The sequence below is a fragment of the Grus americana genome, chromosome 2 (genome assembly GCF_028858705.1).
Source record: "Grus americana isolate bGruAme1 chromosome 2, bGruAme1.mat, whole genome shotgun sequence".
NCBI classification, from domain to species: Eukaryota; Metazoa; Chordata; class Aves; order Gruiformes; family Gruidae; genus Grus; species Grus americana.
Window position 1 is genome coordinate 145661609 of NC_072853.1, and position 17277 is coordinate 145678885.

The 17277-nt window shown below is 39.6% G+C and overlaps 1 protein-coding gene across 2 annotated transcripts in view; it reads right to left on the reverse strand.

The window, feature by feature from the left end:
- Positions 1–17277, reverse strand: part of NMT2 (N-myristoyltransferase 2) — a 31748-nt gene that overhangs the window by 11563 nt on the left and 2908 nt on the right. The window contains exons 2-7 of one of the 2 annotated variants that reach the window (XM_054814911.1): positions 11727–11862; positions 6152–6296; positions 2301–2419; positions 2111–2202; positions 1888–2004; positions 1043–1213 (exon numbers count right to left, since the gene is read on the reverse strand). In XM_054814911.1, the coding sequence (XP_054670886.1) occupies positions 1043–1213; positions 1888–2004; positions 2111–2202; positions 2301–2419; positions 6152–6296; positions 11727–11862 (780 nt within the window). The remainder of the gene's footprint in view (positions 1–1042; positions 1214–1887; positions 2005–2110; positions 2203–2300; positions 2420–6151; positions 6297–11726; positions 11863–17277) is intronic. The other variant, XM_054814912.1, reaches the window with a different exon arrangement.

Consider the following 17277-nt stretch of genomic DNA (forward strand, 5'->3'; position numbering starts at 1 on the left):
TCCAAATTTGTTTCTAAGCTAGCCTGTACTATGTAAGAAGCTTGAGCAACAAAAGATAAGGAAAAGCTATATCCAAACGATAGCTTTCAAACAGGCCTGCTATCACCATATTTTGAATCTAAGCAAATGCTTTTTATTACAGAATGAGTAATCACAGGGCTAAACATTTTAGTACTTGCCATAGCCCTGACAATCTCACCATACTTATATGGTAACATTTATTTTCTTGTACAGACAGGACCCTCTGCTCATGTGTAAGTAGTTTGTTGAAGGAGATCTCCTCTTCCTAGGAGATCATTGCGCCACAGAACATCCCTGGTTCTTCTAACACAGCGCAGCTTTTTTTTCCCATCCTTCCTTACAGGAACTTACAGCATCTCCGATTTGACAGGTACAAACACAATTTCAAATCAAAAAATCCCCCTCTCCTCCAGAAAGATAGCTGAAATAATACTGCTGGAATTGAACTTTTCCCAGTAGAAATAAAATCAATTTCAAGCAAACAAAATTATACTTGATTACATACAACTCTTCTCATGTGACAGTTTTCCCATCTTTATCAAAGGCCAATCAAGCCCTCGTTTCTCCAGGAAAGATGAAAGTATTTCAAAAAAAGCAAATCACACAATTCCCAGAAATGCTCTGCCATCTTTGGCAAGCAATTGGGTCAACAGGGAAGTGTCCAGCAGGGAAACCGGCCACTTGAAAAAACACAGGTATACAATGTTGTCATTGCTAGCATGGCTTCTACCAGAAGGTCAACAGAAACATCTATTAGTCTATTTAAGGTACGATAAACAAACCCCAAATTAGATTTTAGTCTGAGTTGTTTTACTCAATGCACTGAGAGGGAATGAAAAAAAAAAAAGAAGAAGAAACCAAAAAACCACCCTGACAAACACTCAGGCCTTCAGGTTAGCCAAGGCCACAACATTAAACTCTTTGAATTTTATGCTTTTATTGTTTCTAGACAATTACATAAAATGTTCTTTAAAATGAGTGCAATAGGAACCAATATTATTATGAACATCACCTAGGTTACCTGCAAGTGGCCACAGGTTTGGGGAGTACCACTCCAGCAGTGTAAACAGCCTGAAAAATTCCTTCTAGGTTTACTCTCCTGGTTATTTCCCGAATCAGTACAGGTGCTACCCGTTTAGATCTCAGTTTCTTATGGACACACAGAAAATTGATTTCTACCATTTTCTTCACACTAAAAGGACATTAAATAGTGGAAAAATTAAAGAGAGTTGCACGTTGCATATTTTCATTTGTGTAATTGTAGTTTTCTGTGTTGTGACAGAAGAATTTGAGGTCAAAATAAATTGGCATGTGACAAAGTACATCTGCAACAAATACTAATCTATGATAATTGTGACTGCAATGGCAAATTGTGCAATATGCAAGCTATGTCTAAGGCGTTTGCAACACTCCTTTTTCAGAGCTCTATTGAGACTTAACCAATTGCCTTACTTTAAGATGCAGAATGGCATCCAAAGCACATGCTATGTGGTATCATAATACTTTGACTGTCAGTGTCTGAAGAACTGGCCGAGGAGGTCCAGCTGACTGACTAGCCTTTAAATACTTTCCCGTAGGGTCAGAAAATTCTGTGTCATTATCTGTATCATCTATCAATAAGACAATTCCTTAAATATCTATTACTGGTCTTCACTGTAAGGAGCTCACAAGCTTTTTGGAGGAAAAATAAAAAAACCCAAACAAACAGTAAACAAAAAAGTTTCTGCTACATACATAGGATTCTTCTGACTATGGTCAGTGAGCCTCCTTCTCCCTTTTTAAGTTCTCTATGGTAATGGATACCAGTTTAAGATTTGTTTCATGGTGTTATTCTTTTACAAATACAAAATTAATGGTGCATTTTACCTGTCATAAATACGAATATTTGCAGGGATGGCACTTATGAATCCTACCAGTTTTTTGTTTGAAGACACTCTAACCCCACAGTGCCATTGGGGTAACCAGCCCGGAGGACGTAGCGCCCTAGAATTGATGACAGAAATAATTACAAATTACTGCCTAAGAAGATGTAATAAAAACAGCCTTCTTTGCACTCCAGCCAGAGCAGAATGTGGAACTTGCTACTCACCACAGAAGAAATTCAGGTGAATAATCAAACCTAAACATATTATCATCATCTTCTACGTAATTCTCATTTAACAATGTGTATAACTCCTTCAACTGAAAACACACACAAAAAAATCCAAAGATTTATCCACACACATCAATCAGAATTAACTTCAATGATTTTAGACACATATAAAAATTGTTTTACTTACAACTTCAGCATTGCTAAGATCCAACGTGTCCCACATAAAACCTTGTGGCAAAGAATATGGCTCTAGACGGACATTGTCCTTATCTGGTTCAATTGCACCATGTGAAGTTATAACTTCATCTTTTGAGGAAGGAGGATTTAAAAAAAAAAAAAGAATAAAAGAATGGTTACATTGCTAGCTTTCCTGGTAGTTATCAAAACTGCATTTAACTCACATCATGTATTTTCTCATAGTTATGTGATAGGAACATGAAGCTTTTAAAAATGCTGAAAAAAAATAGAATTATTAGCTTATACTACTACTCATTCTCACAGATCGCATTCAGACTAATGACTATCTCATCAGAATATCTATAGACATGCACAGAACTACTCTACCTCAACTGATACCCAGTATTTTGTAACACAGGACAGCAATTTATCAGCACATGCACAGTATTTAGCCAGTCACAAGATCCACGGTCTCATCATGAGAAACATGTTGTACTCACAGCTAACAAGCTATGGCTTCAATCCTGTTTACCACTGACTTGAACAGACCTGAACTCAACAGGATTACTCAGGAGCAGTGGCACAACAAAGCCAGGGCATTTAAGGGATGCTGCTGAACTGTGAAACTTGTTCCTGAAATGCTACGTGAATTCTCCTCCCTTACTGTACAACTCTAGTCCCTCAGTATAGAGCTATAAACATGAGCTGTTCCTCTTCTATGGAGCAGCATCTGACAAATCACAGAATCATTTAAGTTGGAAAAGACCTTTAAGATCATCGAGTCTAACCCTTAACCTAACACTGCCAACTCCACCACTAAACCATGCCCCTAAGCGCCACATCTACATGTCTTTTAAATACCTCCAAGGATGGTGACTCAACCGCTTCCCTGGGCAGCCTGTTCCAGTGATTCATAACCCTTTTGTTGAAGTAATTGTTCCTAACCTAAACCTCCCCTGGCACAACTTGAGGCCATTTCCTCTTGTCCTATTGCTTGTTACTTGGGAGAAGAGACCAACACCCACCTCACCACAACCTCCTTTCAGGTAGTTGTAGAGAGCGATAAGGTCTCCCCTCAGCCTCCTTTTCTCCAGGCTAAACAGCCCCAGTTCCCTCAGCCGCTCCTCATAAGACTTGTGCTCCAGACCCTTCACCAGCTTCATTGCCCTTCTTTGGACACGCTCCAGCACCTCAATGTCTTTCTTGTAGTGAGGGGCCCAAGGAGTCTAGTGAGGAGTGAAGCCTCACCAGTGCTGAGTACAGGGGGACGATCACTTCCCTAGTCCTGCTGGCCACACTGTTTCTGATATAAGCCAAGATGCTGTTGGCCTTCTTGGCCACCTGGGCACACGGCTGGCTCATATTCAGCTGGCTGTCGACCAACACCCCCAGGTTCTTTTCTGCCAGGCAGCTTTCCAGCCACTCTTCCCCAAGCCTGTAGCATTGGCTGGGGTTGTTGTGACCCAAGTGCAGGACCTGGCACTGGGCCTTGTTGAACCTCATACAATTGGCCTCGGCCCATTGATCCAGCCTGTCCAGAGCCCTCTGTAGAACCTTCCTACCCTCCAGCAGATCAACAGTCCCACCCAACTTGGTGTCGTCTGCAAACTTACCAAGGGTGCACTCGATCCCCTCGTCCAGATCATTGATAAAGATATTAAACAGAACTGGCCCCAATACAGAGCCCTGGGGAACACCAGGGCGCCTTCCCCAGTTGGCTCCCTCACCAGCTGTGTCAGGACGTTATCTTCCACACACTCCAGGAACCTCTTAGACTCCTTCCCCTCCACTGTACTGTATTTCCAGCAGACATCTGGTAAGTTGAAGTTCCCCCCGAGAACAAGGGCTACCGATTGTGAGACTTCTTCCAGCTGCTTATAGAATATTCTGTCTGCCTCTTCATCCTGGTTGGGTGGTCTATAACAGACTACCACATGATATCTGCTTTGTTGGTGTTCCCCCTGATTCTTACCCAGAAACACAACCCTATCATCACCATCATCACGCTCTAGACAGTCAAACGTTCCTTTGTAGTACAAACTTTTGCCAAATGACGCGCAATCCTGACAAATAGCTTGCTGTCCAGTTTGGAAGGTCATCATTACCAGCAGCTGTATGCAAACTCTGGGAAGTATCAACAGCCTAAATGTTACTGCCACTGCATACCACACTTGGCCTAACTAAAAGACCTATTGCTAACAACCTTAAATAGAAGGCAGAAGGATTCTGAAATTAATTTAATGCAAAGATTCCTACAGCTATTTCTTGAATCAATAGATTGTTTTTTTCCACGTAAACATACCCAGCATATCAAATAGTGAATATGTTCCCAATATGTTCATTCAACAGATAAAAGAAAATCAGCAGGATCAAGAAGCAATTCATAAACACTGTTGAACAAAACCTTTGCCGGCTAAATTCAACAAAACATATTTCTACTGAACAACACTACCGAATCATTTTTAGAGCCAATGTATTGATCCTTTTAGGCTGGCAAGTGACAGACTCTCATCTCTATAGAAGTGCTGTAAGATATATTGACTAAACTGAACTGAACTCCTGAAACTGCTGCACAGACACCCGAATGAGTTCTGAAAAAGCTTTGTTATGGCCAGGGTATTTTTTTGATTTACACATCAACATATTTTGGCTAGGGTCTTCCTTCATGTAGGCAGGATTACTGTGACAATTACTACCATTAATTTACAGGCATATCTGGATAGAGTTTGTATGGAGAAGAGCCAGGACAGGTCAGTTGAATCTGGTGCAAAATATTACATCCAGGGACTCACTCTGGACTTCTCTATGCAAGGAAGTCAGGGAGAAATGAGATCACTGTGGATTAAGCTATAGAAATGGATTAATGTGAAATGGTGCCCTGTGGAGAGTGAGCAGAGTGCTCCTGTGCTTTAGACTCCACCTCATTTTGGCTTATTCTACACCAGTCTCCAATGCCATGGAGAGAAACCTGCAGAACAGACCAATGACAGCTATTGCACTGAGACTGCTTTACTTGTGGGGTCCCCAAGTTTTGCTGGCACTGAAGAGCTACAGCTGCTTAACTTAAAGGTAATGAAGGGGGAAGAAGAAGGTTCAGAAAGCAATTCAGAAAAAGCAAGAGAGTCAGCAACTACCTTCTCCAACAAAGACTAGGATTTAGCAACTCTGTTATCAGGGATCAGATCAATATAAAAAATAATCTGCCAAATTCCTTACAAAATTAAAGGCAAGGAGAGGTCACCTCAGCATCTCAGTTGGTACCAAGAACAGAGAACAGGCTCTGAGAAAGCATGTCTTCAAGGTATTGTACATTGTGGAGGAGGCATGTAAACACACAGCAGTACAAGTGTTCATGCATGAGAGAAGAGCCATTATCCACTTAAAGCTGCATGAAAACAGTGTAACTTACAGCAGGAGAGTCATTATCTCTGATAGCAAATCTAGCTATTGAAAAAATTTGAGGGGAAATAAATAAATAAATGAAATCAGAGCTTACTTTTTGTCACCACTTAGAGTTCTTATTTTCCCTGGAGTGGAAAAGACTTCTATATTCTGTTGCTCAAGAGTTCAGACCTAAAATCTACAAAGGAATGCTATTTTAATAGCATTCCCCACTTTTATAGAGAGCATCAGAATGAGATTTATTGACATTGTGTTTTGTTGCATATCGTTTCGGGGCAGGGAAGTAAGCACTTGCCTAGAGAACATCAAGAATTCCAGATAAACTACCCAAAAGATTAAGGATCTCTACCGTGCACAATCCAACTTCGTGCCCATTTCAGAGAACATGCCATGCAGCTGGCACACATTCTTTTAGTGGTCAGTAAGACAGATCTTATGCCCAGGTCCAGTTACACTTACTAAGTTTAGGTACAGGTTGTGTATCCCAAAACTGGTATTTACGTTTGGTAGCCTCATCAATATTCTTTGCTGGGCCTTGGCACGCAGAGAGCAGCTCCATTGCTCTCTGGATGTCTTGAAGCTTCTGCATTGGAATGGCTGGATTCTGCACACAAATGGAAGAGGAAGCTTATTGAATACATTTACTTTGAACAAGTTTACAAACATGTACATTTATTTTACTGTTACATACTCCTTCATGTACTCTTCTCATCATGGTTAGTTTAGGTATAACGGTTGGAGGCAGGAGAGCGGAAAGTTAGGTGGACAACAGACAAGCAACTTCACAAAACACTTCATAGTTTTGAGCAGTGCTTGCATTTAACCATGAAACTTGAGCATTTTTAACACAAATGCTACAGCATTAAGGCAGGATACCAGTATCACAATAAAAAGCTTCTTGTATTCCCTGTCCCCTTCCCCCCCGGTAAAATACAATAAACCACCAAAAAGCAGAGCAGCTTAGATATCTAACAATCTAAAGATACCATTGGTACACACAGAGATGTTTGAAGTTTTACACATACAATATTTAAATTCACAATAGTTCAGTATTTCAGGTACACCATATTGCTACAAATATCCACTTTTTAACCTTAGTTATATTGTATCTGCCTTCTATTAACTTCTATAGTAGGTACCCTTCTGCACTGTATCATATGTGGGAGTTAACCGTCTTGCCACTAACGTCAACTGTGCCAACACTCACAACTAAAGATAATTTTTACTGATAGAAACAGACAGACATAAAATAAACCAGCTTTCCACTTAAAAGTTGAAAAAATATTTATAGAAAAGTTATTTGAAAAGCATAAAACCTAAGGCTAAGCATTTCTAAACTGAGCTCTTAAACCCTCACTTTGGATCGCTCTAAGTGTAACTGGAACAAGAACTTTACCTGCATAGGTAAATAGAAAGGAATAATGGTAACATACTTCTAAATCTAAAGGGATTTTTCTCTCTCTCTTCTCTAATCTGTTTATTTGTTTTGTTATCTCCCAAGTGGTAAGTCCTGTTCTGAGGCATACTAACAGCATGCTTGTGCTCAGGTTTTCCCAGACTGCAGTGCAATAAATACAGTTGAAGGAATAGTCTCAAATGCATTGGAAAATTTTAAGCAATTCTGCTTAGAGATTTCAAGCCAGATGGTTTTTTCACTGAGTATCAGTGGATCACTATTTCCATATTTCACTTTCTCTGTAGGATTCATGTGTTGAAAACCCACCATAAATTACATATAATAATGATGTAAAGCTTCACTTGGATAGACATCTGCCTCTAGTATCCTCAGTCACAAAAGAAGTAAAACTCCCTGCTGGTAGCTCAAGCAGGTCATTGTTTTCTATTTATAATAAAAAAATTGTAGTCTTTAAACATTATGCAATTTCTTTCATTAATATAAGTAATGCAAAATTTTACCTGTGGGCATACTTTAAACACCTGTCATCTGAGTAGTTGTGAATTAACATATTTACACACTTTAGAGCAACACTATTGCAGCATAGAAAAAAACTACTCTCTTTCTAGATCTGAATTACAGTGGCATAAGTTACTTTTCTCAACTAAAAAATCAATTTGTCTATTACACACTGGCCCGATACAAATACTTCTAATGCCACTAGATAAGTTCTGAAATCTTAGCAGTACATTATGGAATCATACATAAATATTAACATACTGTAGGTAATTTTGTATGTTTATTTTAAGTCTCTAATGTTTTTTCCACATGAAGAAGAAGAAACAGAAAATTAAAAAAAAAAGACATTAGGTTCTAAAAAAATCTTACTCGCATATGCAAAGTAAAAAGTTCATGTTCTGGTACTAAATACAACATGGCTCGGGACATCAGGAGGAATATCCTTTCCTTTCAAAATGTTCAGAGGTCAGCCTGGCTAAGAAGTTTACTTTCAACCCTTTTTGTTTTCCTTTAATGGAAAGCAAGAAAAACCTACACAGAACTTCACATGAATTAGAAAGAAGAGTGATTTTGTTTAATTGCAGTTTAGGGGAAATATCTCCTCACAGCACAAGACGGCACTGTTGTGCAACAGGGCTGAGGTACGCAATGTTTTTTTTGCCTCAGTTTTGGTGACAAGATCTTTGATGTCCCTGAGCTTCATAGCACAGTCTGTGAGACTCCCATTAACCGCAGCAGGAGAGAAAGTTAGGGACCACTTAGCAAACTAAGCATGCACAGGTCTGTGAAAACAGACCAGATGCATCTGAGGTGCTGGTGGAGCTGGCTGATGTTACTGCAACTAGCATCTATCACAAGTTTAAAAGGTTACAGCAATTGGTGGAGGTTTCTTATGACTGGAAAAGGGGAAATGTCACACCCGTCTTCAAGAAGACAAGGGGGAGGATTTTGAGAACTCAGGGGTCAATACTGTTTAATGATCTGGACATGACAAAGACTGCTTTCTCTGCAAGTTTATAGATGATACCTAGTTGGAAGAACGGACCACAGAGCTGCTATTAAAAGCTACTTTGACAGGCTGGAAACAGAAACTTCATAAAGTTTGACAAAGGCAAATGCAAAGTCCTGCATCTGGGATGGAAAAAGCCCACGCAACGGCAGAAGCCAGCATAGACTGGCTAGGATGCAGCTTTACAGAAAAGAACTTAGAGGTCCTGGTGGGCAGACAGCTGAACATGAGCCAGCGTTTGCTGGCCAACAAAGAACAGCTGCATGCTAGGTTGTACGAGTAAGGCTGGCCAGCAAGTCTTCCCGTTTATCTGGCACCCTTGAGATCACATCTCACAGTTTTGGGTTCCCCATTACAAGGAAAACATTGACATTGTGTAGTTCATTGGAGGGCCACCAAGATGACTGGGGGGCTGAAGCACATGACACACAAGGAGAAGATGAGAGCTCTCGGTTTGTTCAGCCCTAAGAAGAGGTGGTTAAGGCAACAGGAGAAATCTTCTTGCTGCATAATGGGTGGATGTAAAGAAAACTAAGCCAAGTCTTTTCAGAGGAGCACAATGATTGGACAAGAAACAATGGACACAAGTTGCGAACCAGCAAAATCTATTTAGATATAAGGAATTACTATATTTTTAACCACAAGTGTAGTCAAACACTGGAACAGGTTGCCCACAGAGGTTGTGGAGTCTCCATCCTTGGAGACCAAACAACCTGATCTAGGCCTGAGCAACCTGATCTAGCTGGGTTTGCTCTAATCAGAAGGTTGGTTGAAAGACCTCCAGAGGCCCCTTCAAATCTAAATTATTCTGTGACTATGTTGTGTAGGCCACTGGTGACTACAATAATGACTGATAATATCACAGATCTGGCAAGCTTCATTTGTGTCAGTGTGGATAGTCTACATCATTGGGACTTGTAATGGGGAGAGATCAAAGTCTTGTGAGATGGGCAGTGAAGTGTCCTAAAGGTCATTGTAAGCATACAATGCTAACAAGCATTTATTGTTGTGGTTACACTCACACCAGTGTTCAACAAGTCCAATATCACAAATAAGACAGGGAGGAGCCAAGGAGATTCACTGTTCTGGTTTTCTCATCTCCAGACTGGTATACCTGTTTACAAACTCACCTGACCTCAAAATATTTTTTCAAAATAATTTTCAATGAGTTCAGAAGCCCCACTGAGTATTACCTGATGATCCCGCATATATTTTCCTAGAGGTAGGGTGTACAATGTCACTTTCCTCCGAAATATTTTGTAAACCTCTTTTCAACCAAGAGCAAGCAAATGCTAAAAGCCTTTCTTTCTATAATATTTTTCCCATAGCACAAGGAATACAAAAATCTAAGTATCACTTGAGTAGCGGAGAAAAATAAATATACTTCTCCACACTGATCCAGATCAGCAGTCTAAGATGCTTTCAAAAATATTTAAAACAGGAAAATTGTCCAAGACAAACTCGTCTACTTATCAGTGTGTACACCTGGAACACAGCAAAGGCGGCAAAAAACCCCAGCCAATGCTGATGCATTTGAAACTAGAGAAAAGTGGAAGCCATATAAGAACAGTAAAATGACTCAGCTGCATAGAGCTTGAGAGAAAGACTTAAATAAGAGCTTTTCTGTTATGTCAATAAAAGAGAAAATTTCCTAACATTGCTAACAAACGGGCTAAACTTCTTGTGACAGTAAAATAATCACAAAGAGTGCCACTCTAAGTACGCAACTTAGAACAAGGCTTCCACGTTTGCAAAACACATCATGCCAGAGAAATGGTGTGCAAGACTGCAAGGTGCTGAGGATGAAAATCTTGCACATAAAAACAAAAAATGGAACAATAAGTTTGGTCAGCAGGGAGTCAAGGAACTCCCAGGATACTGCGGCAATGAACTATGTCTTTATGTTAACGTTAACATTGACCTCACTCCGATTGTAAGAGTTTGAGGTTACTTGGTTATCACCTGCAAACGGTCGTCTTGTATTAGCAAATCATGCCACGTGCTGTATAGAAACACAGTATCAAAACGTGTGGTGAGATCAGAAAGTACTTAAGATCTCTACACATTTTGAAGTGTCCCCTGTGCCAAATGTGCCCATTCAGAGCAATGGGGGTGACATTTAGAGAAGATCTAAAGGGACAACACAAACCCTATCAGTATGTTAATAAGACAGAACACAACTTTCTTCCCTAAAATTAGTTGGCAGCCCCAACGTACTTGACAAATCTTAAAGGATGAATAGTACTACTGGTACAACAGTGTAACTTTCTCCACATTAACCTGATAAAGCAAATACAACTACTTCAATGTGCTCAATGGTCCACAAACTTTCTTATTATCATGTTATAAACTTCAGTTCTCAGGCTCAGATTTCTCTTGAGATAAAAGCTGCATGTTAAAAGCCACCACGTGATACTATTCACTGTTCATTCAGAACATGGTCATCAAAAGCACATAGACAATGCTATTTTATCACAAAGCCCACAAAAATTGCACATCCCCTCAGGTAGTTTTGCATTTTTATTTACAGCAGAGGCCTTTCGGATGGCAAAACACTTCTTCAGTCTGTATCTCTATGTTAGAGATTACCGCTTTTTATGTAAGATGACATGCTGCTTGTTTGCCCAAATGAGACTCTGGTTAGCACAGCACGTACACCCTCCCTCCTACTGCTGATGCTCACCATGAGATAGCATTATGCTGTACAAGTTACTGAAACCGCACTGAGCCAAATTAGATGGTGGCTAAACTAAAGGCAATTCATCAAACACAGAATCTATTTAAAAGCCTTACCACTACAGATTAAGGTTCCCTGCGACAAAGCTGTCACTAGTCTGAGTTCTAACTGCTGGAAAAGAAAGACAAAACACCTCTTCCTCTGCTTTTCTCACAGTACACCACCGTGGTGGTGACGATGACTCTCCAGCTAACTTCATACAATCTGCAAACACCAGGTCTTACCTTGCTTCTGTCTCTATTAGGACAGGAACTATTTGCTTAATTCTGATGTGTTAAGGCAGAACTCCAGCTTACTTTTACAAAAAAAAAAAAACAACACACAAAATTAAATTAGGAAGCAAGCACAAATTAAAACAGAACCAGACTCTCACTTTTGAAGGCTGTTGAATTTTAATCTCCTGGGAGTCAGACGCAGAATCTGATTTGGTGCCTCCAGAATTTGGTTTCTCCTTTTTTCTCTTCTGCTTCTTTTTCTTCTTCTTTGCTCCCAAATCCCCTCCAGGACTTCTGCCAGAGATTCAGAGAATGTGCAATGAGAAAAATCAATAACACCATGCTTAAAATTAAAAAAAAAAGTTAAATATGGAAAAACCAGCATTTTAATATGAAAAATCTAACAGCAGTTTGAATGTGAAGAAAAGGCAGGGGAAAGGAAGGAAGGGGGGAACTGAGAGCACTGATGAAAAACTTCCTGCAAGTGCTTTCTCATTTGTTTTATACTCAGACCGTAGCACAACCAGGCATTTTGACACACTAGTGTTAAATTGTGACACTATATAACAGCCAGCGCTCTTCTCCAGGCTATTACCCAGCACAAACATCACACAACTAAATTCAACAGTTTGGAGGAACTCAGAAAAGTGTAGGAACTAAGGAAAGTAACCTCCTTGGGCCATTAATAGTTACTGAATTTCTGATATTTTTTCCCCTGCATGCTCAATCATCAGGCACATCTGAATTTGAAAAGAATCCAAACAAAACCACTCTGTTTTTCAGGGAATTTTGTTTGTAACTTAAGTAGTGATTAAAGTCTTGCTGAAATCTCAGTAAGAAACAACAAACAAGTAACCAGATACTTGTGCTTTAAAACAAAAAAGTACAATGGGCTTAACTTTAATTGAAACAACAAAAGAAAACCCAACAAAAAAGTATACATTGCACTCGAAGGTTCTGACATATTTTGACTACTGATAATACAACTCCTTTCTTCTTTAAGGACATTCTAATTTGACAAATAATCAAGATATAGAATCAAGACTAGATTAGAATTTGCAAAGCATGGGAGGTGTTGGCAACTCTCAGATGGAAGGCAAATAAGGAGGCAATGAGTCAGTTAACACTGAATCCTCTTCAAGAGGTTAATTTCCCAGCAAAACCAGACGTACATCATGGAGCTCAAGAAAGATATTGGGGCTTGGGGAACACGAGTGTTTTTCACTGGAAAAGAAAAAATTCAATGCAACAAACAATGGTTTAATTCTGGAGGGGAAAAAAATAAATCAGATGACATACTGGCAAAACAAAAAGAGAACTCAGAAGAACATAACTAAAGTTAAGATCGACGTGTTTGCAAGGGCCATGCTATACACTGTAACACACTCACTTTCAAGATTACAATGCCCAGCCTTAGCACCTATACCTTGTCAGAGCTGAAGTCGGCAAGAAAACACCAAAATGTCCAGTTGGGAGGCCAAAAGCCTGCAATTAATCAAACATGCAACTAAACAAAGACTCATTTTTGTGAGAACATTACTGTTCTCTACAGCCTGTAGTGAAAGATCAACCCTGAGAAGTCTTTAACATTCACAGTTACACTGGCTTAAGTTATGCTCCCAGAAAAAGGGGAGAGAGTTATAAAAGCAGCATCCTCCAGGATAAGACCAAGGAGTTACTCAAGGGACAACACTGTAGCAGACCAAACTACTCACAGAGGAGAGAGAAGAGAACTTGTAGTATTTACTAGAAGTCTGCAGAAAAAAAAGATGAAGTTGTATAAGTAAGGCAGGGAGAAAATTTTCTGTTGCAAAATGAAGGTACTGCCTGATCAACTAGATGATTCTGTTAATAATTTCTATACTCTAAGTTTTAAATAACTGAATTTAAATCTACTTGAAGGCCTGTATACCAAGCTGCTATTTTTTACAGAATTTAAACATACAACACACCCAGAGGCCTGGCAAGAAGTTATAAATATGAGAGAGTAAAAAAACCATACGCATACAAGACCTAGGACTTCACCACCTCTGGCAAAACTGAGATGAAAATACTGGGGAAAGCGATTTCTTTTGCTAAGATTCATTTAATGAAGTACTCTTCTACTTTCTTGAACTGTCCACAAACTTTCGCCTTTTTCTCTAACATCTCACATACAGCAAACAAATGAAGCCATCGTGTCCTTGAGCTGATGCCCAAGGGCTTTTGTGTTGAACATAAGTCTACTAGGAGTTTCAGCAAACACTGTTCATGAACAGACGCTCTGCTCAGACACCGGAGCCCCGAGTCACACTGGTGCAGCTCACTTGTCTTCTTGCCTTTCAGCAGGAGCCAGCCCCAATTACACCACAGGGGGATTCTGCTCACTGGGATTACCTGAGGGTCAATGTTCTATTTAGTTTGGTGAAATAATGTACGACTGTTACTCAAAAAACAGTTTGGCAGCTATGGAGAAAAAGCAGCTTTGCCAAGCTTTACTAATGTTATCCCCAGTTAAACTGTACTTTTACCAGGATAATCTTAGTTTGTTCTTTGACCAGCTCAAGGTCTTTTTCATACAGAAATGTGTATTTTTTAGCTGGGAAAGAGGGAAGACAGGACTAAATTGCTGTAAAGTATACATGGCATTTAAAACTACTTTTTTTTTTTTTTTAAGTCTTCCCAAATCCCAGTCCTCAGATTATGACCTTCAGGTTTAGAGCTTTCACGCTGCCTCTAGCAAAATAAATACCAGTATCTTTGTCTGACAGGTTATCCAGGGAATGTTCAGAGTAGTTATTTATGTGCAGTCTCCTGCTGGGGTCAGTCTTTTTTTACTGTTACAGTCTGCAGAATGTAAAAAGAGGATTTAAAGAAAGATCCACTTGTCCTTCAACTCTTTAGGCACGCCTGCAACCAGGAGATTTGGCAGCAGGCAGCATGCAGAAACTTCTACTGAGTAAACAGGTTTGTCCAACACAAGTTACAACCAGAGATACCAAGCAAATTAGGGCAAAAGCAAATCCAAAACATCTCAGGATTTTTTAGCCTTCTCATACTCTTCCTTGAGGAGAGCCGAAAGGCTCTAAAACTGGGAGTGAGAATGGCTGGGAAGGGAACTACGTTGCTCAACTTGTAATAGTGATGCTGGACACGACAGCACAAAGGATATGCAAAGGTAACAAGATTAAAAGCAAAGACTCCTATTATAAGCTTTCCTCTTAAACATTCTTGTGTGCTGACTTAGATCTGAGTTCTCCTTTGTCTGGTCAGATACACCTATATGATGACACCACAAAATGTATCTCACTCTTAAAAGTTTGGGAGGGGAAAGTTTCCCACTTCTACGAAAGCTGACCTTTAAGCGTGAAATCTCTTTTGCTGAACTACTGTGCTACTGTTGAAGCAACACAACTCAGAGCACAGGTCCCACGCGGGAAGCAGGAAAAGGATATGCAACTCAGGGTGATGTTACGCCTAGCTGTCAGGAAACATAACGTTTTCATGCATCAGATCAACACATCTGCCCCAGTCCAACTCACCACATGAACCACAGCTGGTCATGCTAAGAAAAATATTCAATGTTAGACTTGGGGAAGATTTTGACTGTGCCAGTCTAATAGAGACACACTTATACCAGGAACACTTTACTGACAGGAGGGTGAGACTACACACTGAGGCGAAGGTGTACCTATGTGTGGATAAGGTCTAAGATACTTTTAACTGCATCCACAATGACAGTTTTGTCAGTCTGATGAAGAAGAAAGAAGTGAGGCCAGCACAAAAGTGACGCACAAATCAAAATTCAGCTGGGGCAAAAGAAGAGTCAAAAGACCTCGTTCTGCCCCAAAAAGATTTAACCTTGCCACAGAAACAGCTGGTGGGTATGACTCTGAGACAGTCACTTAGGCCTACATTTTCATGATTTTGTCTGCAAGTTACAAATGCAAGCCCGTGATCCCACCCACATACCTTTCCACTTATGTACACACATCTGGTGTTTTGCATAAATGTGAAAAAGACTTCTGCTTCTCCCTGCATGTGTTGGTCTTTTTTTTTAAACTGAAAAATGGGGATACTTACTGCATTTGGGGAGAAGTGCGGCAAAGGCAGAGAAACTTACTTTGCGGAGCTCTGAGCAAAACCACGAAAAGCTGAAGTGGAAGAATCAGGAGGAGCGTTCGAGTTACCCTACTCAGGTGGTCAAACTGTTCTGGCTGCCTGGTTTTGACTTGAGATTCTCTCTCCCACTGAATATTTGTCAGTGTTATTTTAATTGCCTTTTTGGACACTAAATTCTGCTTTAGCAGAAACAGCTTTTTGTAATATCAACATCTGTTTTAAATTACACGGAATGGTAATTTTTAAGTTAGAAATTTCACAAATTTAAAACCAAACATGTACTTCAGATGTTTATTTTTAAGCTGCAAAGGCCTAGGCATGTATGGATGTTTTGTCCTCACAACATTTTTTCTCTCTCTGAGTAAGTGAGGTTACAAAACCACATTTCTGAAGACATTATATAGATCTTTTTGATCACAAAAATCAGATCTTGTTTATATGGGCAAGACTCCAAAAATTTTCAAAGTAGTAGTATTTATACTAAGGCTGTCCTTGGTTCATAAAGAAAAGAGAGACTTAGATGCAAAGGGCTTTCCCCTTGCTCTATTAGACTACCACTACTTCAAGAGAATAAGAAGGTCTTGACCAAAAGGGCTTACGTCCTTCAAATTTCACTTACTAACAAACTACCATTACTTACAATCTCCTCTCTGGACAAAGATTTCATTTGCATACATTTCAATACTTGGAAATGCAAGGTCTTTGAGCATGAAAACCTAGTAGCAATGCCTTAAAACCTAACCCAACAGATACTCCTCAAAGCTTAGCGCGTTTCCTCTGCCTCCCCCTTCAAGTCTGGAAGGCTGTACTCCAAGATATAAATCTCACCTGCTAAAACTGAACACTGCCTCCAGTACCTTAAAAATATTTTTTTAAAACCTAGAAGTAGTGCTGGTTATAAAGTTGCCATTTAACAATAATCAAAGGGGTACACTACTAAAACATTCAAAGTAAATAATCTGTGAGCATTGGGGGGAGTTGTTTAAAGGTCATACTTTTTCCTCATCTGTTTATTAAATGTTCTGTGCCCAAAGCCTTTCTGCCATTGAGCGTAAGGAGCTATTTAGAATGAACTGAGAGAGCTTACAAAGCTAGGCTCAGCAGGGTGGATTCAGGTGGAATAAATACATTTTTTTCTACATACACACTAACAAAGCTATTTTGTAAACAACACTTTATTATGAAACAGAACAAGTACAGCATAATGCATCTAGCAGGAGCAAGCTGCAGACACAGAACAGGAGAACAGCAATGAGTCACGCAACATACATAATCCTGCATCTAAAAAACAGGAGCAGAAACAGAGGACAAAGACATTTGCACAGTTGAGAGCTATAAAATGGTATTTGCTGCAGTCATTCAGTGCTCAAGCTCATAAAAAACCAGCAAATAAAAAAAGAAATCAAAGTCATACATATATATATAAAAACCATGTATTTTTTTGTGGTCAGTATTATAAGGCCCTGTTTTCAAATGTCAAGAAACAGCTTGAAAGTAACTTTATTTACAAAACAATCCTTCTAGAGACTGACACACAACAGATACTCTACCTCCTTCTAAAAAAGTGAGGGTTAAAATAGCATGAAATTAAATACTGATCGGTAGCAA